The sequence below is a fragment of the Phocoena phocoena genome, chromosome 2, assembly GCF_963924675.1.
Source record: "Phocoena phocoena chromosome 2, mPhoPho1.1, whole genome shotgun sequence".
Classification (NCBI taxonomy): domain Eukaryota; kingdom Metazoa; phylum Chordata; class Mammalia; order Artiodactyla; family Phocoenidae; genus Phocoena; species Phocoena phocoena.
In genome coordinates this window covers 40,200,541-40,228,130 of record NC_089220.1, presented here as the reverse complement: position 1 = coordinate 40,228,130, position 27,590 = coordinate 40,200,541, and the positions used below count along the sequence as shown (strand labels likewise).

The 27,590-nt window shown below is 36.3% G+C and overlaps 1 protein-coding gene across 2 annotated transcripts in view; it reads left to right on the top strand.

Annotated features, from left to right (window-relative positions):
- MNAT1 (MNAT1 component of CDK activating kinase) overlaps positions 1 to 27,590 on the top strand; it is a 213,622-nt gene that overhangs the window by 36,471 nt on the left and 149,561 nt on the right. For both annotated transcript variants that reach the window (XM_065871750.1, XM_065871751.1), the window contains exons 2-4: positions 9,589 to 9,741; positions 11,994 to 12,067; positions 22,195 to 22,298. In XM_065871750.1, the coding sequence (XP_065727822.1) occupies positions 9,589 to 9,741; positions 11,994 to 12,067; positions 22,195 to 22,298 (331 nt within the window). The remainder of the gene's footprint in view (positions 1 to 9,588; positions 9,742 to 11,993; positions 12,068 to 22,194; positions 22,299 to 27,590) is intronic.

Genomic DNA, 27,590 nt, shown 5'->3' with positions numbered 1-27,590 from the left:
TCTCTTGAAGGTTTCCCATGGAAACTAAATAAGTAGAATCCCTAAAAAGCTGTTCCCATCTAGGGTGAACTTAACTCTAAGAAGCAAGTGAATTTGCATGGTGCAATTTGCTTGTTCAATTAATCCACTCAGTAACCAGTGGTTACAATACTGTAACCAGTATTGTGTCCCCCAGCCTCCCATAAAAGCTTTTAATTTTGATGAAATTAAATGTATCAATCTTCTTTACATGGTTTAAAGTGTTTTAGTCACCTTTAAGAAATCCCTGCCCTGATGTCATAATTTCTCCTATAATCTCTTCAGTTTAAAGTTTTTTTTCTTTTATGTTTGGATCATTTATTCATATGGAATTTCTTTTTGTTGATAGTGTGAGAAACAAGGATCTAGTTTTTTTTCCCCTTCATCTAGAAAGCCAGTGGTGTCCTAACCATTTATTGAGTAGTCATTCCTTTCCACATTAATTTGCTACTTCTTTCCTTTGTAAGATTCCCATGGATGGATGTATTGTTATTTTTGTTATCCTCTATGCTGCTTTTTTTGGGAGGGGGAGGGTGTGCTGTGTGGCTTGTGGGATCTTATTTCCCTGACCAGGGATTGCACCCGGTCCCTCGGCAGTGAAGGCTTGGAGTCCTAACCACTGGACCGCGAGGGAATTCCCCTCTATGCTTCTTTAACTGAAGTATATTTGGTCCTTGAAGTGTGCTTGGTATGTTGGTGGTACATAAATATATAGGTATATTTTTGGAATGTCAGTTTTACCTAGAGAATATGAAAAAAATTTTGAGTAATTGAATAACTGGGAATTATTTGAAGACATCTTTCAATGACAATAAATAGGATTGTATTGTGGAGTCAAATTGAGTTTTTATGAATTTTTAAGATAAAACATCATAATTTGAAAAAATGTTGACCTTATGGGGAGACCATTTGAGACTATTTCCCCAGTCTTACAGGTGGTACATTTTTCTCTGCCGTTTAAGAGTACTTTGATGGGAAAGGGTGAGAAAGACTGCTTTACATCCTTACATTAATTTTTTTTCCCCAAAGTGTTCTGTTTATTGTTCCATGTATAAATTGTGAGTATTTACACCATTGTTCTTGCTGTGATTTCTGCCTGGACTGTCATCCTTCTTTTGTACTTCAAAGTCATCAAATTCTTCAAGGCCCAACTCTGTTCAGCCTGTTTTCTGAGTCCTTCTCCAGCTGATCCTTGATACTGCCTCCTTTGAACTCTGGTCCTTATTAGTTCGTCTTTGCATTAAGTACTAGTTGTAATAGTTGATATTTATTGAGAGCATACTATATGCCTGGTATATTTCTAAACATTTTAACTGAAATTAGCTGATACAAATCTCATCAACTCTGTGAGGCAGATCTCTACTTCCCTACACCTCAACCCCTGGAAGATACTATTTTTCTTTTTCACAAGGAAGTTGAGGCACAGTGATGGTTAATAATTTGTCTAGGATTGCAGGCCTAACAAATGACTGAAGAGAAGGAGGCAAAATGGCTCCAGAATTTGTGCCCTTAATGGTGCTCTATTCCCTCTCAGCTGCTCAGGAGTGAATCTGCTACTGTTTTGACACTTAGCAGACACAACCTTGTCCCTTTGTTTTATGGACCCTTCGTCTTGCCATAGGGTAACATAAACCTTATAATTCACTGCCAAATGGATCTAAACCTTCTCATACTAAGTAGTTATATGATGGTTTGGATACTCTAGCATCACGGATAATGCTGTGAGATTTCCTGGATCTGAAGCTGTTGGGTTTGGCCAGATCTGGAACATTCAATTGGAAGAAAGATGCCCAGAAATGCCCAGAAATTAGGTGACATAGATTTCTAGCCTGCACTTAAACTATGACCTTTGACAGGTCATTTTGTTTTACTGCCTGTGGAAAGGGGAAAATAATATCTAACTCAGCCTTTATTTTTTAATCATGGTCTTTGTATAGATTTTTAAGCTTTTTAGAAGAACAGTTGTATGCATTCAAAGTAGTATCATACTCATAATTTGTTAAAATAGCATTATGTTGGTACAAATTCAAAAGAATATATTATCAGCATAGTAAGATTGAGAAACAAAGTTCTTAGCAAAATGTCTTTTTTCTTCTAAAGGACCCTCTCTTCCTCTGCATACCTGTATATATTTTTGTGCATACGTGTGTGTGCTTGTGTGTATATATGTTTAAATATATGTGCTTCTAAAAGTATTGTACCAATTTTTTCAAATGCTGAAAATGGTATATTTTTTCTGGGCAAAATTACCATATTATAGAAACTTTTCAAGAGATCCTGGGGGTCTGTGTTTTCTTATACTTTGTATTGCTAATCCCATCTGTCATAGAGTCTTCTATATCACATCCCTAAATATAATATCATAGGGTATAATATTCTTTTTTTTTCCTTTGGTCATGCCACGTGGCTTGTAGGATCTTAGCTCCCCAACCACGAATTGAACCTGGCCGCTTGGCAGTGAAAGCACTGAGTCCTAACCACTGGACCACTGGGGAATTCCTGTGGTTATAATATTCTTGATTGAATTAAAGCATTAAGGGTAAGTCTGTACCATATATAAAGTTTGTAAGTATAGGTGATATGGAAAATTTAAACTGATAAGCATCAGTTATATTGAGAGAAAATATATTCTTATTTGGAAAAAAAATTAACAACTTGTATAACACCCCAAGGTATCTAGAATTATCCAAGTGGGAAGAAACCTTAGATATAAATTAGAATTTGACTTCCTCATAGTTCCTCATATTGTAAGAGACAAAGCTGGGATGGTAACCTAGGTCTTATGATTACCAATGTGGGGTTTAATTATATCATCATATCTTTAGTAAATCACTTCAGTAAGTAATTTTTATGTGGTCAGTGGTAGCTTTATCTTTTTAAAGACGTGTATTCTGTAGACACAGAGAATGGATGTATGGATACGAGGGAGGGGGGAAGGGGGATGGGATGAATTGGGAGATTGGGATTGATATATATACACTACTATGTATAAAATAGATGACTAATGAGAACCTACTGTATAGCACAGGGAACTCTACTCAGTGCTCTGTGGTGACCTAAATGGGAAGGAAATCCAAAAAAGAGGGGATATATGTATACATATAGCTGATTCACTTTGCTGTACAGCAGAAGCTAACACAGCATTGTAAAGCAACTATACTCCAATAAAAATTAATTAAAAAAAAGTGTATTCTAGAGTTAAAGAGTTGTCTTTGGTAAGAAAACTACCTTTGACCTGGTAAATGCAGGATTTATCATGTAAGGAAATGCATTCTAGAATAAAAACTTCCATGACATGATCTTAGGACATGTAGGTAGTTTTTCACAGTGGTTTCACATATGTCCTCTCATTTGAGTAACATTTCTGGAAGAGAGTTAATTTAGGGATTATTATTGCTTTTATGGGTAAGGCAGTTGAACACTTAGGTTTTTTTTTTTTTTTTTAACCGGTACACGGGCCTCCCACTGTTGTAGCCTCTCTCCCGTTGCAGAGCACAGGCTCCGGACGCGCAGGCTCAGCAGCCATGGCTCACGGGCCCAGCCGCTCCGCGGCATGTGGGATCCTCCCGGACCGGGGCACGAACCTGTGTCTCCTGCCTCGGCAGGCGGACTCTCAACCACTGTGCCACCAGGGAAGCCCAACACTTAGTTTTTAAAACAATCTGGGGAACAAGTCTCAAGCTTGTCTATTATTTTATTAATTGATTTTCCTTGGTGTTTATTGGATATTTAAAATGATGAATTGAAAATGTTAATAAACATTGAGCAAACATTGATATACTTCGCTTTTAAAAACAAAAAAATGACAACATTTTAATTTTTTATAGACAATTTTTTTAGAGCAAGTTTAGATTTACAACATTGAGAGGAAGGTACAGCGGTTTCTCATTTACCCATTATCAACATCGTTCACCAGAATTGTCCTTTTTTTTGTTTTTTTTTCTTAATACCAAGGATGAACTTGTATTGACACATCATTATTACCCAAAATCTGTAGTTTACTTTAGGATTCACTCTTGATGTTGTATATTCTATGGGTTTGGACAAAAGTATAATGACATATCCATCATTATTATATCATATCATATCATACAGAGTATTTTCACTGCTCTAAAGACATATCATACAGAGTATTTTCACTGCTCTAAAATTCCTCTGTGCTCTGCCTATTCCTCCCTCCATCCACCACAACCCCTGATCTTTTTATCGTCTCGTAATCCCTTCTCAGCCTTTTGGCTAAGATCAGGTATATTGTCTCCGTAATTTTGCCTTTTCTAAGATGTCATATAGTTGGAATCTTATACTATGTAGACTTTTCAGATTGTTTTCTTTCACTTAGTAATATACATTTAAGCTTCTTTCATGTCTTTTCATGGCTTCATAGTTCATTTGTTTTTAGTGCTGAATAATATTCTGTTGTCTGGATATACCACAGTTTATGTATCCATTTACCTATTGAAGGACATCTTGGTTGTGTCCAAGTTTTGGCAATTATGAACGAAGATTCTATAAACATTTGTGCAGGTATTTGTGTGGATGTAGTTTTCAACTTCTTTGGTTACATACCAAGGAGCATAATTGCTGGATTGTATGGTAAGAGCATGCTGTGTTTCATTAAGAACCATCAAACTGTCTTCCAAAGTGACTGTACCATTTTGCATTCCCCCCAGCAATGTATGAGAGTTCCTGTTGCTCCACATCTTTGTAAGCATTTGGTGTTGTCAGTATATTGCATTTTGGCCATTTTAATAGGAGTGTAGTGTATACCCCATTGTTTTTTTTGTTTTTTTTTTTGCGGTACGCGGGCCTCTCACTGTTGTGGCCTCTCCCGTTGCGGAGCACAGACTCCAGACGCGCAGGTTCAGCGGCCATGGCTCACGGGCCCAGCCGCTCCGCGGCATGTGGGATCTTCCCGGACCGGGGCACGAACCCGCGTCCCCTGCATCGGCAGGCGGACTCTCAATCACTGCGCCACCAGGGAAGCCCTACCCCATTGTTTTAACTTGCATTTCCCTGATGCCGTGTTATGTGGAACATCTTTTCATGTGCTTATTTGCTATCTGTATACAGGCATACCTTGGAGATATTGTGGGTTCAGTGCCAGACCACTGCAATAAAGTGAATATTGCAATAAAATGAGTCAATAATTTTTTGGTTTCCCAGTGTGCATATAAAAGTTACGTTTACACTGCACTGTAGTCTATTAAGTGTGCAATAGCATTATGTCTAAAAAAAAGTACATACTTTAATTAAAAAATACTCTCTTACTAGAAAATGTTAACTATCATCTGACAATGCAGTTGCCACAAACCTTCAGTTAGTAAAAACCACAATATCTGCAAAGTGAAATAAAGCAGAGCTCAATAAAATGAGGTGTACCTGTGTCTTCTTTGGTGAGTTGTCTATTAAGGTCTTTGGCCCATTTTTTAAGAGGTTTTCTCCCCCGTATATTTTAGATAACAGTCCTTTATCAGGTGTTTTTTTTCTCTTGACATCATCTTTAGCAGAGCCGAAATTTTTAATTTAAAAAAAATCCAGCTTATCAGTGATATCTTTCATGGATCATGCCTTTGGTGTTGTATCTATAAAGTCATCGCCAATACCCAACGTCATACAGTTTTTTTTTTGTTTTAATTTATTTATTTTATTTGTTTTTGGCTGCCTTGGGTCTTCGTCGCTGTGCGTGGGTTTTCTCTAGTTGCGGGGGCTACTCTTCAGGCAGTGTGCAGGCCTCTCATTGCGGTGGCTTCTCTTGTTGCAGAGCACGGGGCTCTAGGGACACGGGCTTCAATAGTTGTGGCCCACGGGCTTAGTTGCTCCACGGCATGTGGGATCTTCCCGGACCAAGGCTCGAACCTGTGTCCCCTGCATTGGCAGGCAGATTCTTAACCACTGCGCCACCAGGGAAGCCCCGAGTCATACAGTTTTTATCCTACCTTATACTCAAGGAGTTTTATAGTTTTGCATTTTACATTTAGGCCTGTGAGTTAAGTTTGGAATTAATTTTTTAAGGGTGTAAGGTTCATGTGTAGATTCATTTTTTTCCATGTGGATGTCCAGTTTGTTGAAGAGCCTGTTTTTGCTTCATGTGTTGCCTTTGCTTTTTTGTCAAAGATCAGCTGAGTATATTTATGTGGGTCTATTTCTAGGCTATTTTGTTCCATTGGTTCTTTTACCAATACCACACTGTTTTGATTATTGTAGTTTTGTAGTAAATCTTGAAGCCAGGTAGCATCAGTTTTCCAACTTTGTTCTTCTCCTTCAACATTATGGTACCTATTCTGGTCTTTTGCCTTTTTATATAAACTTTAGAATCAGTTCGTTGATGTCCATACAGTAACTTCCTGGCAATTTGATTGGAATTGCATTGAATCTATAGATCAAGATGGTAAAAACTGACAACTCAAAATATTGAATCTTCCTTTCCATGAACTCTTTCTGTCCATGAATATGGAATATCTCTCCATTTATTTAATTCTTTTTTGATTTTGTTCATAGGAGTTTTGTAGTTTTTCTCATATTGTACATATTTTGTACAATATCTTGTACATATTTTGTTAGATTTATACTTAAACGTTCAAACTTTTGGGAGCTAACATAAATGGTATTGTGTTTTTAATTTCAAATTGCACTTGTTCATTATTGGTACATAGGAAAGCAGTAGACTTTTTGTATATTGTATCCTGCAACTTTGCTATAATCACTTATTAGTTCTAGAAGTTTTTTGGTTGATTCTTTTGGATGTTTAACATAGACAGTCTTGTCATCTGTAAACAAAGAGAGCTCTGTGTCTTCCTTTCCAATCTGTATATCTTTTATTTCCTTTTCTTGTCTTACTGCATTAGCAAAGACTTCCAGTATCATGTTGAAAAGGAGTAGTGACAGTAGGAGACAGTGAGAGTAGGAGACAGTCTTGCTTTGTACCTGATTTTAGTTGGAAAACTTCCAGTTTCTCACCATTAAGTATGATGTTAGCTGTAGGTTTTTTTGTATCTAGTCTTTGTCAAGATTTTTAATTGACTTCTTAGCTCTGGAAAAAGAAGAAACAAGCTGATTAAAAATCTTGACAGAGGAATATAAGCAGTTAAATATCCTTGATAGAAGAAAATAAAATCTAAAAATAAGTTGTTCAGAGAGAAAAGAGGGCAGGCACCATTCTGGTTTTTAAAAACAAAAGAAAACCATAAAAATATCTTTGGGAATAACTGAGGATTTGGGCTTTTTCAGCAAATTTTCCTATGTCCTGCAGAATATAAGATTTTGTTTGAAAAAGTTCCTAGCACTCTTGGAGGCAAAAGATTGCCCACATACTGCTCTTTTGGTTGCTCTGCTGCCAGATGAAGTGAACTAGCAATAAGGAACGTTTTCTTCTGTTCTTTTTTTGTATGACTAGTTTTCATGTATATAATCTGTAAATACATATATTGTAAGTATGTAGAAAAAGATGTGGCCACGTAAACATGGAACTTAACAGTTGTATGTTACATGTGGGAAGTGAGATGTAGAACAGAATGAAGTAGAACTTTGAGTTTTTTCTCTATATACTTCTATATTTGAGCTTTAAAAAAAGAATTATTTGTTCTTTTAGCAATTAAGATCAGAAAGGGAAAAGTATGGGAAAATAAATTATTTAAAAAAGACCTTAATACTGTTGAAATCCGTATGATTTAAGGTAGATTTTTAAAAAGTGGAGATGTAGAACTGACGGTGGTAACAAATTATATGTCTGAGATTACAATATGACTTTTAGAAATATTAAAGTGTTCTATATTACCTTGTTAACTGAATTACTGACTCCAAGACCTTGAAATATAGAATATTCTGTGTAATGGCTCGATGGTTTTGAGTATTTCAGATGGCTCCTTGCCTATAAATATCTTTAGTCAGTGTAGTTCTAAAGTGTGCTCATTTTCAACTTCTCTAGTTGGATTTAATTTCCTCCAACCACAAAGATTAGGCAAAATGTACCACTCCCAATCTTCCCAATCCCAAGTGAATTTTCTGGGGTTTTGTTGATCTTGAATAATGACAACTATTATTTTTTGCCTCTCTTTTTTGCCTCTTAGGGATTTTTTGCCTCTATTTTTTGATGGATTTTTTTCCCCCTCTACTTTAAGATAGAAATATGCAAAGGTCAATGTTAGTATTTTACTGATAACTAACCTTAAATATTCTTATTTATCTGTATCGTTCTTCTCATTTAGCTTATTCCATAAGTCAACTACATATTTGGAAGAAATCAACTTTTCCCTTATTTATTAGAATTTGTCCTTTTTTTGTGTGTGTGTTGTGATGTGTTTAGAATAATTATAGGCCAAATTCCTGCCCTCCATTCTAGTGGAGGTTACAGAAAATCAACACATAAAGAAATAAATAATTTCAAATAGTGCTAAGAAAGGAGTGATTAGTGTTGGTATGGCCCTAACATATGGAGTTGGGCAATATTACAACTGGAGGACTACATACCAAAATGTTTAAATGTTTGAAAGTATGGATCAAGCTACATCTTTAGTGCAGCCTTAGTTCCAACGCTGCATCCTGAGTTCCCAGGAACCTGAATCTTTAAGACCCACAGGCTAAAGCAGCTACTTTCTTCTGGTCAGCCTTTCCACTTGCTAGTCTGATTACTAGCATGGGTCTGCTAGGGCAGGGCGGGGCAGGGATGATTGGGTGGTGCCTGGACCCATCTAAAACAGTATATGAACTGATCCTGTCAATTCGCAGGAATCTCGTTAACCTTGCCAGCTTCTTTCTTTTCCAACTCAAGACTTCCAGGAAGTCCTAAGTTCTTCCCCAAATTGTACTACCCAAGAAGGGAGGAAAGAAGGGATGGAGGTATTTGGGAAACTTGGCTTGCCTGGGCAATCACTTTGGTGAATTTAGGACAGCCAGTTTTAACTGATTAAAGATTTTATAAGTAGCCACTCTTTCTAGGATTTCTCAGGGCAGAAGCTGTGGTGATTTTCTCCTTTCTCCACATATACTAGGTCACTCTCAGTTCTTTATCCTCTGGCCTGGGGGCCTCCTTCAGCTAGCACCTCTCCCTTTTGAGTAACTGCCACTTACTCAATTGCTAACGGAACTTTAAAAAACTTCCTTACAAAGGCTGAAAGGGGAAAAAAAGTTTTTGTTTTAGTGATTATGATATGCAGTGTTCTCTAAAGTGCAGGCCCCTGCCAGGTCTAAGGGTGATACTGGATTGAGAGTGGAGTTGACCCTAGACTGCTCTTTTATGTGCCTCTTTGACTTCCCCCTGTCCTGCTATCTGAGTCCTCCCAGATCCCAAATCAATTTTTAAAAACTTGTATATTTGTTTAATTTGTAAAACTAAACTGGTAACCCTTGGGACACCTATGTCTGAAGTAGGCTCCAAATGAAAATGAACTTTTTTCCCAAAGGTTTTTTTTTTTTTTCCCAAAGGTTTTTAATAAGAGTTTAAGCAGCAATGATTAATTTTCCTGCCCCCCCGCAGCCCCCCCAAACAAAGAAACACCAAAACAAAGGCAAACTGTATACAGAGTTGTTGCCGATTTGAATACTAGCTTAAAAGTTATATTTTCCTCCTTACAGGTGTGAAAGTTGCGTGGACTTACTCTTTGTGAGAGGAGCTGGAAACTGTCCTGAGTGTGGCACTCCACTTAGAAAGAGCAACTTCAGGGTACAACTCTTTGAAGATCCTACTGTTGACAAGGAAGTTGAGATTCGGAAAAAAGTGCTAAAGATGTAAGTGTTAATGTTTGAATGATTCAGTTCACAAAGAGGATTTTAACAATTATTTCTGTAATTGATATAATTATTTACTTGTAGAAATGTGGACAGTTTGACAAGTGAATAAGTATAAATTCATTTATGTAATTGTTCAATGTTAAAAAAAATTATTAAGGTCTTAGAGAACTCAGTAATATTCATTATCTAATCTTTTTTTTTATTTGTCTGCGTCAGGTGTTAGTTGAGGCATGTGGGATCTTTTCTTGCGTCCCGCAGGCTCTTCGTTGTGGCGTGCGGGCTTCTCTCTAGTTGTGGCGTCTGGGTTTTCTCTTCTCTAATTGTGGCATGCAGGCTCCTGAGTGCGTGGGCTCTGTAGTTTGTGGAACGCGGGCTCTCTCTAGATGAGCGTGCGAGCTCAGTAGTTGTGGCGTGCGGGCTTAGTTGTCCCACTGCATGTGGGATCTTAGTTCCCCTACCAGGGATTGAACTACCGTCCCCTGCATTGGAAGGTGGATTCTTTACCACTGGACCACCAGGGAAGTCCCTAATTATCTAATCTTTGTTAGAGAAGTGTAAATCTTTTTTATTAAAAAATTAACGCAGCTTGCAGGATCTCAGTTCCCTACCAGGGATGGAACCTGGACCATGGCAGTGAAAGCCCAGAATCCTAACTACTAGGCCATCGGGGAACTCCCAGAGAAGACTAAATCCTCCAAATTGATGGCTTCACAATTTATTTGCTTTATTTATTCTTTAATTTAATTAGTAAATATATACTGAGTACCTATTCTGTTCGAACAGTGTTATACATATTAGGCCCTCGAAAGGCTTACAGTACAGTAGCTTGGATAGCATAGACATAGACAGTAAAACAGGCAAACAAAACAAATATGTGATTATACATTGAGAAAAATGCTATGAAGTTAGGGACTGAATGTTGTTGTGAGTCAGTGATGTAAGGTAAGGCCTGAGGAGGTAACATTTAAGTTGAGATTGAAAGCTATTAGAGAAAAATCAGCATTAGCTACAATTTATTTTGATAGATCTCTGTGTGTATGTGAGTACATAAATATTTCTAATATTCTTTGTCACTTATGATTTAATTTTTTACTTTTTGTTAATAGTTTTGGATTTCATTTTATCTGTACTTTTGTTATAAGCCACTTTATTGTTTTTTATTTATTTTTTCTTTCTTTTTAAACATCTTTATTGGAGTATAATTGCTTTACAATGGTATGTTAGTTTTATTGTTTTTTAGGTTTAAAGAATTAATATCTATCTAGGTGGTCTACATTTCAACATTGGTCACCAATGTTTTAGTGGCATCTTTCTAGGTACTTTACTAGATAAAGTGTTACTTTATCAATACCCCAAGCTACTCTTTTAGTTTTTGGATTGCTTATGGGAGATAGTCTCTCTTAGATACTTTTCTTTTTCATTAAGCCCTCTTGTTTCCTAATTCTTCACAGGCACACTTATAATATTTATAGATTTTCTTGATCTAGCATCCTTTAGACTGTAACTGTCATGAAAAACAGGCAGGTGTCTTTTTATTTATTTATTTATTATTTTTTAGAGAAACATTTTATTTGTTTATTTTATTTTTTAAAATTTATTTATTTTTGGCTGTGTTGGGTCTTTGTTGCTGCACTCGGGCTTTCTCTAGTTGCGGCGAGTGGGGATTACTCTTCTTTGTGGTGCACGGGCTTCTCATTGCAGTGGCTTCCCTTGTTGCGGAGCATGGGCTCGTGGGCTCAGTAGTTGTGGTGCACAGGCTCAGTTGCTCCGCGGCATGTGGGATCTTCCTGGAGCAGGGATTGAACCCGTGTCCCCTGAATTGGCAGGTGGATTCTTAACCACTGTGCCACCAGGGAAATCCCAGGAAGGTGTCTTTTTAATTAATTTTAGCTTTCTGGAAATTAGTGACTCTATTTATTAGAAGTAAACAATATCATAATTCCAATGATAGACCTTGTTTAAGCTCATTTCCCATTTCTTCAGTGTCCTAATTTCTTTATTTTTCCCTTAAGTCTTAGGATTTTACGTGTTGTACCATTCTTTCCTGATTCTACTCCTTCTCTGTAGTCATAAGAATTTAAGAACAACATTCTTGCTGTAGTTACAAACCTGGTGTCAAGAAAACTGTTTTACGCTGTAAGCAGTCCTTTTTTATGTATCATGTATGAATTAGTAAGAACAAACAAACCAGTTAGTTACTATTGAAAGCAAATGATATGGAATATGTTCATTTTTTTCTTCTCTTAAAGATACAATAAAAGGGAAGAAGACTTTCCTAGTCTAAGAGAATATAATGATTTCCTGGAAGAAGTGGAAGAAATTGGTATGTTTTTAATGCTTATACTTTTGGTGTGCCAGCCTGTGTGCTTTTATCTTTTAGATGCCTAGGAGAACATCTCATATAAAAGTCTCTGACAGGTTTTGTTGTGGTAGCTGATGTTTACCTAATTATTTTGCATTGCACTTAAAGGACATACTTAAGTAATAAACATTTTGTCTTAGGAAAAATATGACTAATAGAGGTACTACTACTTTATAGCTGGGAAGCAAGGCTGTATGTGTATATATCATCTATACATTGATGATGTATTAGAGTAAACAAGAAAAAAATATTCAGTTTTTTAAGAAATAGGGTTTCCATGGTGACTAAAGCCATATGTTGTTTATCATCATTTATGCTTCTGTGCATGCAGTAATTTGAAAATACTTTGAAGCAGTTGACTGTTGAAGTGGCATTCTATTATTCAATGTTATTCTAGAATCTGAAGTTAGAGTAATCTTAGTGCTTATTCTTTCTATTGTGATTAGTCAAAAAGAAGTGTTCATCAAAAGAAAGTATTGTTTCTGTTTTTTTAATGAGATGTCACAGATGTTAAAAAGTCTGAATTTGTTACACATCAATTAAAATAATTAATGCTGTTTTTTAAAGACTTGCCATAATATTACTCATCATAGGTTTGGAAATAATACAAAAATTAGAGACTGAAAATTAGAACAAGATTAAGAGAATTAAACAGTTATCTTTTTATTCTTCTCTCAAACCTGATAACCAAGCTATACTCACATTATTTCGTATTTAAAATATGATTATAATAAAATTTATCATTCTTTAAAATATTTATATATGGTAAATATTTAGAAAATTCAAATTCCTGAGGAATGGAGTATTCTAGTTCCTTTAATTTCTTTATTAACTAAGAAAAACCCAGAAAACCTTTTGTTTCACCTGCTATTGAAACTTTTCTAAAATATCTAAGTTCATTTATTATATCATAGCAAGTAGCATGTACAGACATAAGTTAGGCTTTTTCTGGGATCTTTTAGTGCCTTGGAGCCATTGCTTTTTAATTCTAATTGTATTCATTGTACTTTGTATGTAGTCTTAGCAACCATGAATGGCTATGAACTTTAGCTGAAAAGATGGTAGAATTCGGAGTGCTAAGACAAAGTAGAAAAGTTAGGATGTAGACTGAGACGATAAACTGAAAACAAATCTGCAAGAATGGGCAAGTGTGCAGGTATGTAGAAATCTGACTATACTTAGATATTTGGTTTAGGACAGGCAGTTGGACACCAAGCAGGAAGACACTTAGCTTACATTTATTCTGAAGGCCGTGTTGTTATTCAAAAGTCTGGTCAGGCAATAAAGGGAAAGGAGATTATAGATGTCACAGAGCAAGTTGAATACATGGTCTCAAGTCCAAGCAGGCAGGTAGGATAATTAAAAGAAACTGATGGACCAAGAAGGTGGGGAAGATGGGATCTTGATTCTGGAACAAGGTTTTAGTTGAGCCATGATTTTAAGAAATACATGTTTTTTGCTATGAAGTTTGAAGATATGAACAACCTGAGGGCCCATAGGTAAAATCGTGTCCAGAAGTGGGAGCTAGGATTGACAGGTAAGAGCAAGTCCAGATATTAGGGCTTACAATATGCCATTTTTTCTTTACCAGATAAGAAAGCTGGCTCAGAGCATTTAATCTGAAAGTGATTCTGCTATTATGTATTGATATATTCATGAAGGACTATCTTTAGTTGCATTATGTTGATGCTCTCTTAACAAAACTCCGCTTAATTGACTCATTGGAGTAACTGATATTTCCCAGTCCTTCTGTAACATGTACTGACTGATGATCGAAGCATAATGAATGCATGATGAATCTTGTGCATTAGAAGATTTCTGTACCTCTGTATTTCTCTCACCAGTTCAGTTATATATCGAGTTGGTTGTACTGGTAACCAAACCTTCTTATGTCAGTTGTACTTGTTATTGTAATTAATTTAATTAAGTAGTTTATAAGATTGGGAAAAATTACAAACCTCTAGAAGGATTCTAGTTCTCAGGTCCTTGGTCCATTTTAAAAAGATGGAAACTGAGCAGTATAAATGACAGGTATGGTTTATACAAGAAGGAAGCACAATTCCCATTAAAAACTGTATCTTGACTGTGTGTTATTACATTAGAGAATGACTATACACTTACTGCATATGCTTTAAGTTAAAATAAAGTGTTTAAGAAGAGTGTATGTATGTTTCCCTTCTTTAACAGACTTTTCTGAGTAATCAGCTACTGATCCTGATCATGTTGGACAAAGAGCAGTTCTGCTGCATTTGAAAATATTGATGAAGTTTGGGACCTCGCTTCATGGACTTATAGTTTATTTTCTGAACTTTAGCTCAATTCAGCAAATAGTAATTGTTCTATGTGAACTATTTACTTGCTGAGGATATATGATCTTTGTGTTCAGTAAGTTCATACTCTAAAGGGGGAGATAATTATGTAATTATAATTTAATGTGAAAGCAGTGTAGGCATTTATAAAGTGTTTCAGGAATATAGATAGCAAAACGGTTAATTCAGCATTAGGAAATAGAGGTAAAGTTTGAACACATTTGAGTTCGATCTTAAAAGATGAATAGTGGTTTACCAGGTAGAAAGAGGATGGAAGGACATTTGTAGCAAAAGACAAAGTCACAGAGATATAAAGGTGTTGAGCATGTTGGGTAATGTAGCAAGTAATCTGTTATAGGTAGGTAGACATGGGGAATGACTAGCAATGAGGTTTGAAAAACAGATTGGACCTGGGTTAATGAGGGCTTTGTAAGCTAGACTGTAAGGGTAAGATTTTATTCTATGGCCAGCCACATACTGTGGTAGTGATGTGGAATATTGACAGGAGATACTCGAGGCTGGGAAACCATTTTTTAGGGGCTGTAGCAGCAATTTGGGTGAGAAATAATGAGTGCTTAGAGTAAGTAGTAACTGAGGGAGTTAGTCACTAAAATATTTGAGTGACTAATTTCGTGTAGGAAGTGAGGTTAGAAAGAGCAGGCAAGGATGAATTGCAGTATTCTGACCTTGAGCAGTTGCTGGTGTTAATCTAGAAAATAAAAGTGGGAGAACTGGCATTATTTTCCATTGTTTTGTTGGGTAGAGAGTACGGAAATGAGGGTAAGACCAGTTTTAGCCCTCTTAAATTTTGTTAGGGTGTGACTGCACCACTTAGTTATGTGTCATTGTTCTGATTGTTATGGTATAAATAAAACTTTCTTTTTTTTTAAACTTCCTTTTAAAATCTTGTTTCAGTACCTGTGTACTTTGTGTCTTATTCATGCTTTTAAAGGTGATTAGTTGGATGTTTGTGGTATCTGTATTGGCTATCTCTGTGTTAATCAAAAGTATAATTTTGACAACTCTTGAGATAGGCATTTTAATCCCTGTTTTGCATATGGAGAGGGGGCACAGAGAGTTTAAGTATTGTGCTGAAGATCACATTGCTAGTAAATAATGGAGCCAGATTTTGAACATGGGTTTTTCTCTCTCAGAGCCCATGAAAGTGCTTAGTAGTCTCAGAGTAGTTAGTAGTCTGAGTCTAGAACATGGGATGCAGATTGGTAGAATAGTGGGAGATGAGAGAAAAACGTAGGTTGGAGCTATATTTTGAAGGATCTTAAAGAAGTTTGGAAGGTGAGAGGGTGATTCTGAAGATGGTTAGAGTGAAAGGAATAGAGTTGGTAGGGTGGCTAAGGACTCAGTGTTTGAGGATTTATAAATTGGTGATTGGTCATTTTGTTATATAAATTTCATTATGAATCCTTTGAATATAAAAATTTTAAGTATTAGAATTTCGAATAATGGCATAAAAATTACAGTAGAGGGGGCACACATGAAGGTGAACTTTCTTATAGCATTAATAATAGGCTCTTTTCTGTGGTTATGACAATCTAAACATAAAAATTCTTGTTCCTTTTGGCCTCCGGGATTATCTGAAAGGTTTGTCCTTAGTTTCATAATAAACATTCTTTTGGTTCAGGGTATGCTTATTTTAAAAGGGTGAGAAAGTCCTAAGGGCTTTAATTATAAATTCTGGATGTCAAAAAGACTTCAAAATTGTACTCAAATAACATTAAATCTTTCAGAAAATACAATAGGTTTTTTGTTGGCTTTTAATACTTGACTAAAGGCAGGTCAACCTCTGAGCTAAACTAGTAACCAGATAGATAAAGGGCCAAATGATTGTTACAGAAAATTGTTCCTTTTTCTTCAAGGCTATTATACCAACCTGATTCATTGTGGCATGAATGAGACTTGCTTCTTCTGAAAATGTTCCGAAATTGTAATCCACTTTTATGTTTTTTTTCTTTTTTTTAAAGGAAGAGATTTGTATTACTTATGATTACAATTTGTATCTATTATATTGCTGTTACCTTTGCTTTTTCAATTAAAAATGAAATAAACAAATTAGTTACTTTAGTTTCATTAGAATTCATCATAAAGTTTTTAATAAGCATAAAAGAAAGAAATTGTCTATAAACAGACAGTTTTCACTTAGATTTTAACTTTACTGTTTCTAGGTTCTATTTAATGGGAAGTTTAAATTAGTACATTGTCTAGCTTGCTGATAAATTGTAATTTTTTTTCTTAAACTGCTGTAAACATTCTAGTAGAGTTCAACATAGGATATCAACTTGATTACCTTTACTTGTCAGTAGATTCATACCATAAGAAACAAAGATTTTTTCCTGTAGTTTTACACCTGCTTACTTTGCCATTCTGTATAATTCAGTTCTGTAATTATAAAGCTCATTTAAATTAAATCTATATTTATAAAGATAATTATAAATATTAGCATTGATTTAATTTTGCTTTTTTTTTTGCGCGGTATGCGGGCCTCTCACTGTTGTGGCCTCTCCCGTTGAGGAGCACAGGCTCCGGATGCACAGGCTCAGCGTCCATGGCTCACGGGCCCAGCCGCTCCGTGGCATGTGGGATCTTCCCGGACTGGGGCACGAACCCGTGTCCCCTGCATCGGCAGGCGGACTCTCAACCACTGCGCCACTAGGGAAGCCCTGATTTATTTTTTGTTTTAGTTTCTTATTGAGTTATAATTAACATGGAATATTGTCTTAGTTTCAGGTATACAACACAGTGATTCTATAATTTTATGCATTATGAAATGATCACTGCAAGAAGACCGGTTCTCATCCATCACTATAGAAAGTAGTTACAGTATTAATGACTATATTCCCTATGTACATTACATCCCTATGACTTACGACTTACTTTAAGCAGGTAGTTTGTACCTCTTAATCAGCTTTACCTATTTTGTCCATTCCCTCGCCCCCAGCATTGGTTTATTTATTTTTTTCCCTTTTGTAATAATTCAACAAGCATTTCTTGAGCTCTTACCAGATGAGAAGTTTCTGTTGTTTTTTAAATAGACTTTATTTTTTAGAGCAGTTTTAGATTCACAGCAAAATTAAAGGGAACGTACAGAGAGTTCCTGTATACCCCTTGTGCCACACATACACAGACCTCCCTCACTATCAACATACCCCACTAGAGTGGTAAATTTGTTACAGTCAATGAACCTACATTGACATATCGTTATCTCCTAAGTCCATAGTTTACATTAGGGTTTACTCTTGGTGTTGTACATTTTATGGGTTTGGATAAATGTATAATGGCATGTATCCACCATTATAGTATTGTATAGAATAGTTTTGCTACCCAGAAATTCCTCTGTGTTCTGCCTGTTTCTCCCTCCTTCCCCCGAATCCCTGGCAACCACTGATCTTTTTACTGTCTCCGTATTTTTGCCTTTTCCAGAGTGTCATATAGTTGGAATCGTACAGTATGTAGCCAAATTGTTTTCTTTCTCATAGTAATATGCATTTAAGTTTCCTCCATGTCTTTTCATGGTTTTGTAGCTTATTATTATTACTGTTATTATTTGGTGCTGAATAATATCCCATTGTCTGGATATATTATAGTTTATTTATCTTTTCCAACTACTGAAGGACATCTTGATTGCTTCCATGTTTTGGCAATTATGAATAAAGCTGCTGTAAACATTTGTATGCAGCCTTTTGTGTGGACATGGTTTTTAACTCCTTTCGATAAATACCAAGGAGGGCAGTTGCTGGATTGTATGATAAGAGTATCTTTCGTTTTGTAAGAAACTGTCAGACTGTTTTCCAAAGTGCTGGGCCATTTTGCATTCCCACTGCAGTGTATGAGAGTTCCTGTTGCTCACATCCTTGCCAGTATTTGGTGTCATCATGTGTTGGTTTTTGCCCATTCTAATGGGTGTATAGTGAAAGTTTTTTACTTAAATGCTGGGAGTGATAAAGCAGAATCAGTCCTAGAATCTGCCCTCAAGGACCACTCTATTAGGTCAAATAGATAGGTACATTGAAAATAATTATACAGGGTAGAAAGTGGATAAATACAACCAGAATGATATTACATAATCTGTTGTGAGCATTCAGGGGTGGAGAGATGTAGGGGATTTCTAACTGCAAAGTGAGTTATAGCATTCAGGGATGGAGGATGGAGAGGATTTGCACCTGCAAAGTGAGTTATGAGGAAGAGCTGCTGATTAAGCTGGATATAGAAGGGTAGCCAGATACAGATATTCACAGTTGTTCTGGGTTGAGGCTGGTACTAAGATGGGCCCTGTGGGAGCAGTTTGCTCACAGGTATGGAAATAAGAAAGTGTGGCCTGTACAGATGCAGAGAAGTAGCTGAACTGGGCTAGCAGTGGTCTTCAGGCATAGAGAGAAGCAATAAAACTAGCATTGTAGACAAAAGTTCACGCTTTGGAACACAACACTGTGAATCAACTATACTCCAATAGAAATTAAAAAAAAATTTCAGGCTTTGGAATCAGCCTAGGTTAAAATCCTGTTTCCAACATTTACTATACCTTGGACATAGTTATTTAATATCTTTAAACCTTATCTGTAAAGTGTAAATGACAGTAGTACCTCACATATCTCATAAGATTATCAGGAGGATTAAGTGATATAATTAGGTCAAATGCTAGATGTAGTGCCTATCACACGTGTTTTATAGATCCTTGAGATGTTTCATAGATACACATGCGCGTACCCACATACACGCGCTATAGAGGTGTTTTTTTTTTTTTTTTTAAATTGTGGTATAGTTGTTTTACATCAAGCAGAGTTTTGAGAAGGAGATCACTTCAAGAAGACAAATGAAGGAAAACTACTTTGGTTGGATTGCTTCAATCTCTCTTTCCCTTGGTTCTTGAAGAGGCTCTGAGGAATCTGTAAAACTCTCAAAGCAGAGAGGGAAAAGTAATGTAAGAGTTAAGACTGGATTTTTTTCAAGGCATTGTGAATGGAGAAGTGATGATACAGAGATTATAGAAAATATGATGAAGTGCAAAGTAAAGAATGCTGTGTATGTGTATACACATCATGTAAAGTAGAGAGAGATTTTTATATGAGCTGTGAATAATTTTTCCACATTTATAAGAGAAGGAAGTTATTTCTAGTTAGGGGAACCGGGGAGAACTTCATGGAAAAGATAGTATTTGGGTAGACATTTGAAGATTGGGTATATTTTCAAAAATAAGAAAAGGGGATCAGGCATTCTGGGCAATGGTATGATCAAAGGAACTGGACCAGGAAATGTGGGGAACATTTGGGAAATGCACACCTGTCTAGTTTCAAGATAGGTCTTTATTGAGGGGAGATAAAAGTAGTTATAGCCAAATTAGGAAGGGCTCTGAATTCTAAAAGTGTTTGATTTTTTTTTTTTCCTAGTAAAAGGGGGAAGGCAGACGGGATGAGAGAGGACTATAGGATGGTAGAGGTGGAAGGTGATTTGAGGTGTGCTTCAGAAATATTAGTCTTGCAGCATTGTATACTATGGATGGGGTTAGGGAATAGGGAAAGATGCAAAGATTCTGGAGACAGGAAGTTAAATCAGAGATTAAATTATCCAGGGAGAAATAAGATCCTGGCTTGGAGTACTGGCAGGTACATTGAAAATAAGGGCAGTTTTAAAGAGATTTTGGTGGTAGAATCTGTAGTATTTTGCAGCTGGTGCTTACGGAGTACAAAGGACAGTGGGTCACATGAATGAGATGTTAAATCCTGGTGTCTTAGCATGATAGTCATATCATTAACAGGTAAAGAATTTACAAGGAGGAGTAAATTTGGAGATGTTTATGTGCTGGGTTTTCTAAATTGTACTTTGAGATGGTATCAGCTTTTCCTGGCATTTCTTTGCTTGAAACTGTGGCAAGTTATGAGATTACCCAAGGAACATAGAGGGAGGAAAGAGGGCAAAAGTCAGAATCATGCAGTGTACCTAGAGAGCAAGATGAGGCAGAGATGGAAACAAGAATGGGTAGCTGTAGTAGTAGGAAGGAGATCAGGAGAACATATTAACAAATTAGTCACGAGAAGGACGTGCTGAGGAAAAAAAAGTGATCAGAATTGTTAAGTGGGCATAGATGTTGAGGGTGGTAGAGGTTGTGAAAGATTTTTGGATTTGGTGGCTCAGTGGATGGCTGTTAAATGCAAGGAGTAAATTGTGAGTGGTTGGCAAGGATCGTGGAATCAGAATGGGTCACAGTTGTCTTTCTGAGGGCTGTTGCTAGTTCGGAAATTCTTTCTCTGACTATTTTGTGTTGGGGCCAAAGTGTGATTTATAGGGAATGCCCTATGTTGCATCCTAGACAGATTCCCTGGTTTACCACCATTATTATTTTCTTTTCTACTTTGTGATTAAAAAAGCTGGAGCAATAGCTAGAGGGCTGTTGTTTCTCATTTTCTCTCACTTCTCCCAGAGTTTTAAAATTGCATGTAATAGTATTGAGAATTGCTTCTTTTTTTCTACATACTTAAATAAGCCTGGATTTTCAACAATGATTATGATAAATTGATGTTCTGAAATAAGTTGGTCCTTTGAAGAGATAAAAATTAAATTATGGATCAGATTGGTCTTTTGAGTATGTTTAATGGCCTTACTCAACAAAACAGATAACCCTCTATTGGGCTTCCAATATTACTTTTCAACTCTTAGAGACCTAATGCAGAAATCTAGGAACTATTTGAGATGGTTATTAGTTAAATGAAGGAGTGAGATGGGGAAGGAATCTGTAGAAACATGGAGTAAAGCAGAGTTATTTAGGGTAGATCAAACCTGTTTATAGGTCAAGCTGGAGGAAGCAGTGGTAAGTAATTGGAGAAGGGATAGAAGGGCTAATAATGGATGCACAAACATTATGAGGAATCCAAGGGAAGTCTGGATTGAATTATAGAACAGGAGAGACAACGATGATGATCCTTCTTTAGACGGGCTGATACAAACACTGAAAGGGGTAGGGCAGTGGGGCAGTACTTCAAAATATGAATTTATATATACTAAAATAGTTTTTTTGGTTCAGAGTATTATAATAACCTTTTTATTTACATATGTAAACTTAGAAGGGAGTAAGGCATTTATAATTAAAATTATTTTGAGTTGGAATTATAAAAAGATCGTTCTAAGTCACTGAAAGTTTATCACCTATCTGAACATATCTCAGTGGCTTCTCTTACTAAATTATTTCAGTCTTAAGTTTTGGTGCCAGATTTTCCTTTACCTTCCTTGTTAATTTTTGACTCATGTATTTCATAGTTTCCCAGATCTAGACTATATGGTAAATGATTCAAGCTTGTGTCTAGCCATGTTGAGGATCAGAATAAAACCTGTTCTAGTTTGATAATATTTTTTTATTCCTTTGGATAATTTTTCTGTTTCTGGCACATAGATTCTTTTCAGTATTGATTCTGACTAGTATAGTAGGTCCCAGACTTAACTCTTTTTATTTAAAAACTTAAGCAATCTTTTTTATACTTTTACAGTTAAAATGGGCACTATAAAAATCAAATCCAGTGTGATTATGGCAAGCACATATCTTAGGTTTTTTGAGGTGATTCAGATCTTTAGATAGTCTGTGTGATAGTCTGACAGTCTCTCCTTATATTTGGTTCAGAAAACATAGTTGCTGAACTAGAGCTAGTTTCTTAAGCTATAAAGACTGTCAACCTGATGAATTAAGAAATCACTGTGATGAATATTGGTTTTTATTATCTTCTCAAGATTTATGTAAAAACTGTATTTCATGTCAGTGTTTCTTTTCTGATGCAGTTTTCAACTTGACCAACAATGTGGATTTGGACAACACCAAAAAGAAAATGGAGATATACCAAAAGGAAAACAAAGATGTCATTCAGAAAAATAAGTTAAAGCTGGTTGGTTGCTAAGTATTTTCTTCTTTTGTATTAGAGATGAATGCTTCCACATGATCCTTTAAAAAGCTATCTTTCTCTAAAACTAGTTATATTTACAAAGACTTTAGCTGAAATTAATGCCAGAAATACTAATATATGTATATAGGCATATAGGTACGAGGCACACATTACTATAGCAAAGACAGTTTTGATGGCATTGTTAAAATATATCCTGTAAAGGAAAAATAATTATAGACATGCAAAGATTTAATTAACTTACACAATTTAGCTATCATTTCTTCAGTACAACTTGGCTTTCTAGTTTTGGGGGAAAGCAGAGGTAATTGTTTTTGAGGTACTGTATCAGGAATTTGTAATCATTGGTAAAAATGATATAGATATATTTGGATTACATAGCTTGCATTTTCATCTTGTACTTAGAAGGACTTCCTTTTTATAGTCTTTAAGTGTTTCATTTAGGCACTTCTTTCCTGCAATAAAACTCTCAAGGAATTGACATTCTATTCCGTTCATATCCAGCCTGGCTTCCTTAGAAAGGTGTCTCATTTCTGAAAGCATCAGTGTGCCATAAAAATTACTCTCTTTGCCCAGTAGCCTCCTCTGGGTACATCAGAAGATACATGCAAAATAGGTATGCCCAGGTAACTTGTTGCATTAGCTCTGTTTAAATTAATAAGGTTCTTTTCAAGTGAGTGCTTTTTTCATTTATCATTTTAAAGTAGCAAATAATATTGAGTGTTGAAAGAATAATCTAATTTTAGGCTGGTTATATTATTTTAAAGTAGGAATATCTAATTATTTGAAAACTTTATAATGATAGGTTATTGAATACAGGTGACCCTTGAACAACACAAGTTTGAACTGCGCGGGTCCACTTAACACCTGGATTATTTTTAATAGTAAATGCTACAGTACCACACAATGAGAAGTTGGTTGAATCCTTGGATGCAGAACTGCAGATACAGAGGGAACTACTGATAAGGAGGGCAGACTATAAATTATACACAGATTTTCAATTGTGCAAAGGGTCAGCGCCCCTAACCCCCTGTGTTGTACAAGCATCAACTTGTATTTTATGTAATGCATGTTACAGTGACTGCATTTATTCTTCATATTAACGTTTAGCACTTGGATCTATTATAACAAAGGATTTTGGTCAGTAATTCATTATCATTTAGTAATTGGTCATTCTTTGCTGAGCATTTTATCTATTAGTGATACTTACTATCACTGTTTTTGGCATAAATACAGACATAGGACCATTTTTTAAGATGGTGCAAATTAACATATATCAGTAACTATGGTATCATTGGGTAGAGACAGTTCTCAAGTGGCCCAAGGAGTGTGGACTATATGACTGATGTCTTTTTGCAAACCTGAGGTAGCAACTTGCCTTTAATGTCTTTGTGAAAGTTGAAGTCTTACTGTTCCAAAACGATCAGAATTGTGTCAAAAAGGAAAAAAAAAAGCAATCTCTTGCATGATTAGGCACATGAAACGACCCATTTCTGACATAGAGAAACTATTACTGAGTTGTCTGCTAACGAGATCTTATTTGTCTCATGGAGCTGGCACCTAGCATCAATTGTGAGCATGGAGAAACTGAATAAAGGTGAACTAATCTTGAAATAGACTCTTAGTGAAGATTAGCTTAATTTTTATCTTCCGTTTTCTGGATTCTCATGAGCAGCAGAGATTGCTGCATAGAATGTCTATCAATTTAGCAAAAAAAACTTTAGTTCAATAAGCATTTGTTGAACGTCTGCTAAACACATAGTATACAAAGATGAATAAGAACCCTGGTTCTGTAGGGACCAGGTAATTTCAGTACAATGACATAGGCACATGGAGAGTTCTGTGTGCTTGCTATTACGGGAATACAGACGAGGGATACCTAATCTGTTCTAGGAAGATTGGGAAAGGCATTCCAGGTGAGATAATGCCTGAATGGAGCTTTGAAGAACAAGTAGAAGTTACCAAGTTGTAGAAGACAGGAAGGGGGTGGGTTGGGAAGCTGCACAAAGACATTCCAGGCAGAAAGAAATCATGAGCAAAGGCAAGACGGCATGGATAATCACAGAGAGCGCTGAGAATTGTAAGTAGTTCTATATTGCCAAGTTCCATAGAGAGTTGAAACTGAAGTAGAAAGAGCCCAGGTAACATAAGGTCTTATGTATTGTGAAAAGTAATTTGGGCTTATATTGACCAGTTGTTTGTATGTTTTAGCAGGTGAACCTTTTCTTCAAATGAAACCTTACTCTGAATACGTTTGTTGAATCAACAGCGGGAGGACGAATAAGCTTGAATTCCCATCTGCTCAGTCTCTTCTGTAGTGTACCTTAGACATCTTATTAGGGAATTCCCAGGATTCCTTAGAGTAATGTTATAGAAACCTAGCTGTTAATGATTGTCATTGAAGGGTATTAAGCAAAGTGATAATAAAGTATTGTCCTTATTAGAATAGATTTATTGCTTTTGTGGAGGTTGAATTTGAGAGGATCAAACCTGGAGTTTAGGAGGCCAATGGGAGGTTATTGCAGTCTTGTAGGCGAGTTCAGAGGTGACTTAAACAAGGAATGGAGAGGTAGGGATGAATTCGAGAAATGTTTTGAGTTTGAAATAGCAAGTCCTAATGATGGATTAGAAGTGGGAGGTAAAGGTTGATTGGGTAAGGTGGTGCCATTAATGGGGAGAAAACAGAGACCTTCTAGTCTTTCAGCCTGCTTCCCTTCTCCCAGTCCAATACCTTCTTTGTGCCCCCAATGTTTGATTTTTAATGACAGCTATTTTCCCAGTTATTCAATCAGCTAGCTAGCCAACCAATATTTATTGAGGCTTTCTATTTTCAAAATACTTAAATACAGTGAGAGAATTGAGGCTACCAGTTTCTCATTGACAAAGCCAATAGACTCTTTGTTGGTCTGAATGTCATTTGGTCTGTAGGCAGGGCAGTATTTGATGCAGGCTTCTCCCTTGATGGTGAAACTCTTCCTTGACTTCTGTGGGGCCACTCCATTCTCTTCATCCTGCTGCTCTCACCTTCCTCTTTCATCCTTCTGAGAGGCTTCTCTTTCCTTTCTGTTTCTTAAACACTTGGATTCCTCTCGGTGCTTCTCTTTTAGAGTTAATCCTTTACACTGATTACTCTCAAGTGTTTCTGCAGCCCATTGTTTTCCTCCTGAGCTCCAAGAATTATATGTGATACGTCCATATATCTGTAATTGGTTAATCGACATTTTTTCTGGATGCATTAAAGGCATTTGTGATTCAGCATTCCAGAACGGAATTTTTTTTTCCTTCCAGTTTTATTGAGCTGTACATAATTGACATATGGCACTATGTAAGTTTAAGGTATACAGCATAATGATTTTACTTATATATCTCATGAAATGATTATCACAATAAGTTTAGTAAACATCCATCATCATATAGATACAAAATAAAAGAAAAAAATTTTTTCCTTATGGTGAGAACTCTTAGGATTTACTCTCTTAAGAACTTTCATATATGCAGCAGTGTCTATTATATTTATCATGTTGTACATTGCATCCCTAGCTAATCTTATAACTGGAAGTTGGTACCTTTTGACTACCTTTGTCCAGTTCCTCCTCCGCCTAGCCCCTGCTTCTGGTAATCACAAATCTGATCTCTTTTTCAGTGATTTGTTCGTTCGATTTTGTAGTATAATTGACCTACAACATTGTTTTAGTTCCTGGTGCACAACATAGTGATTGGATATTTCTATACATTTCAAAATGATCACCATGATAAGTCAAGTTACCATTTTGATTGTATGGTTACCATCATGATACAAAGATACTGCATTCCTGTTGACTGTATTCTCCCACACTGTATATTTCGTACCTGTGACTTATTTATTTTGTAACTGGAATTTTGTACCTCTTGATCTTCCTCACCTATTTCTCTCATTTCTCATTCCCCCTCCCCTCTGGCAACCACCTGTTTGTTCTCTGTATCTGTGACTCTGTTTTGCTGTTTTTTTTCACTGGTTTTGTTTTTTAGATTCCAAAGTAAGTGAAATCATACAGTATTTGTCTTTCTCTGTCTGACTAATTTAACTTAACATAATACCATCTAGGTTAATCCAAATGGCAAGATTTCATTCTTTTTTTATGGCCGAGTAATATTTGATTGTATATATGTATATATATCTCTCTCTATATATCTATATCTCACATCTTTTTTTATCCATGCTTCTATTATTGATGGGTGCTTAAGATGCTTCCATTATCTTGGCTATTGTAAATAATGCTTAAATGAACATTGGGATGCATATATCTTTTCAAATTAGTGTTTTTATTTTCTTTGGATAAGTACCCAGATTTGCTGGATTGTATGGTAGTTCTGTTTCTAATTTTTTGAGGAAGCTTATTGTTTTCCATAGTGTCTGCACCAATTTACATTCCCACCAAGAGTGCGCTAGGGTCCCCTTTTCTCCACATCCTTGACAGCATTTGTTATTTGTTTTCTTTTTGATTGTAGCCATTCTGACAGGTGTGAGGTGATATCTCATTGTGGTTTTGATTTGCATTTCCCTGATGATTAGTGATGTTGAGCATCTTTTCCTGTGCCTTTTGGCCATCTGTATGTCTTCTCTGGAAAAAAGTCTATTCAGGTTCTTTGCCCATTTTTTAATCAGGTTGTTTGTTTTTAAAAGATTATTTATTATTGTTTTCTTGGGCTGCGTTGTGTCTTTGTTGCTGCGCGGGCTTTCTCTAGTTGCGGCGAGGGGGGGCTACTTCATTACGGTGCGCGAGCTTCTCATAGCAGTGGCTTCTCTTGTTGCGGAGCACGAGATCTAGGCATGTGGGCTTCAGTAGTTGCAGCACGTGGGCTCAGTAGTGGTGGCTCGCAGGCTCTAGAGCACAGCTCAGTAGTTATGGCGTACGGGCTTAGTTGCTCTATGGCATGTGGGATCTTCCTGGACCAGGGATTGAACTTGTGTCCCCTGCATTGGCAGGTGGATTGTTAACCACTGCACCACTGGGGAAGTCCCAGGTTGGTTGTTTTTTGATGTTGAGCTCTGTGAATTCTTTGTATATTTTGGATATTAACCCCTTATCAGATTTATAGTTTGCTAAGACTGACATTAAAGACCATACTACCAGTGTTTTCTTCTAAGAGTTTTATGGTGTCAGGACTTACATTTAAGTCTTCAGTCCCTTTGGAGTTTATTTTTGTATATGGTATGAGAAAGTTGTCCAGTTTAATTCTTTTGCATGTAGCTGTCCAGTTTTTACAAAACCATTTATCGAAGAGGCTGTCTTTTCC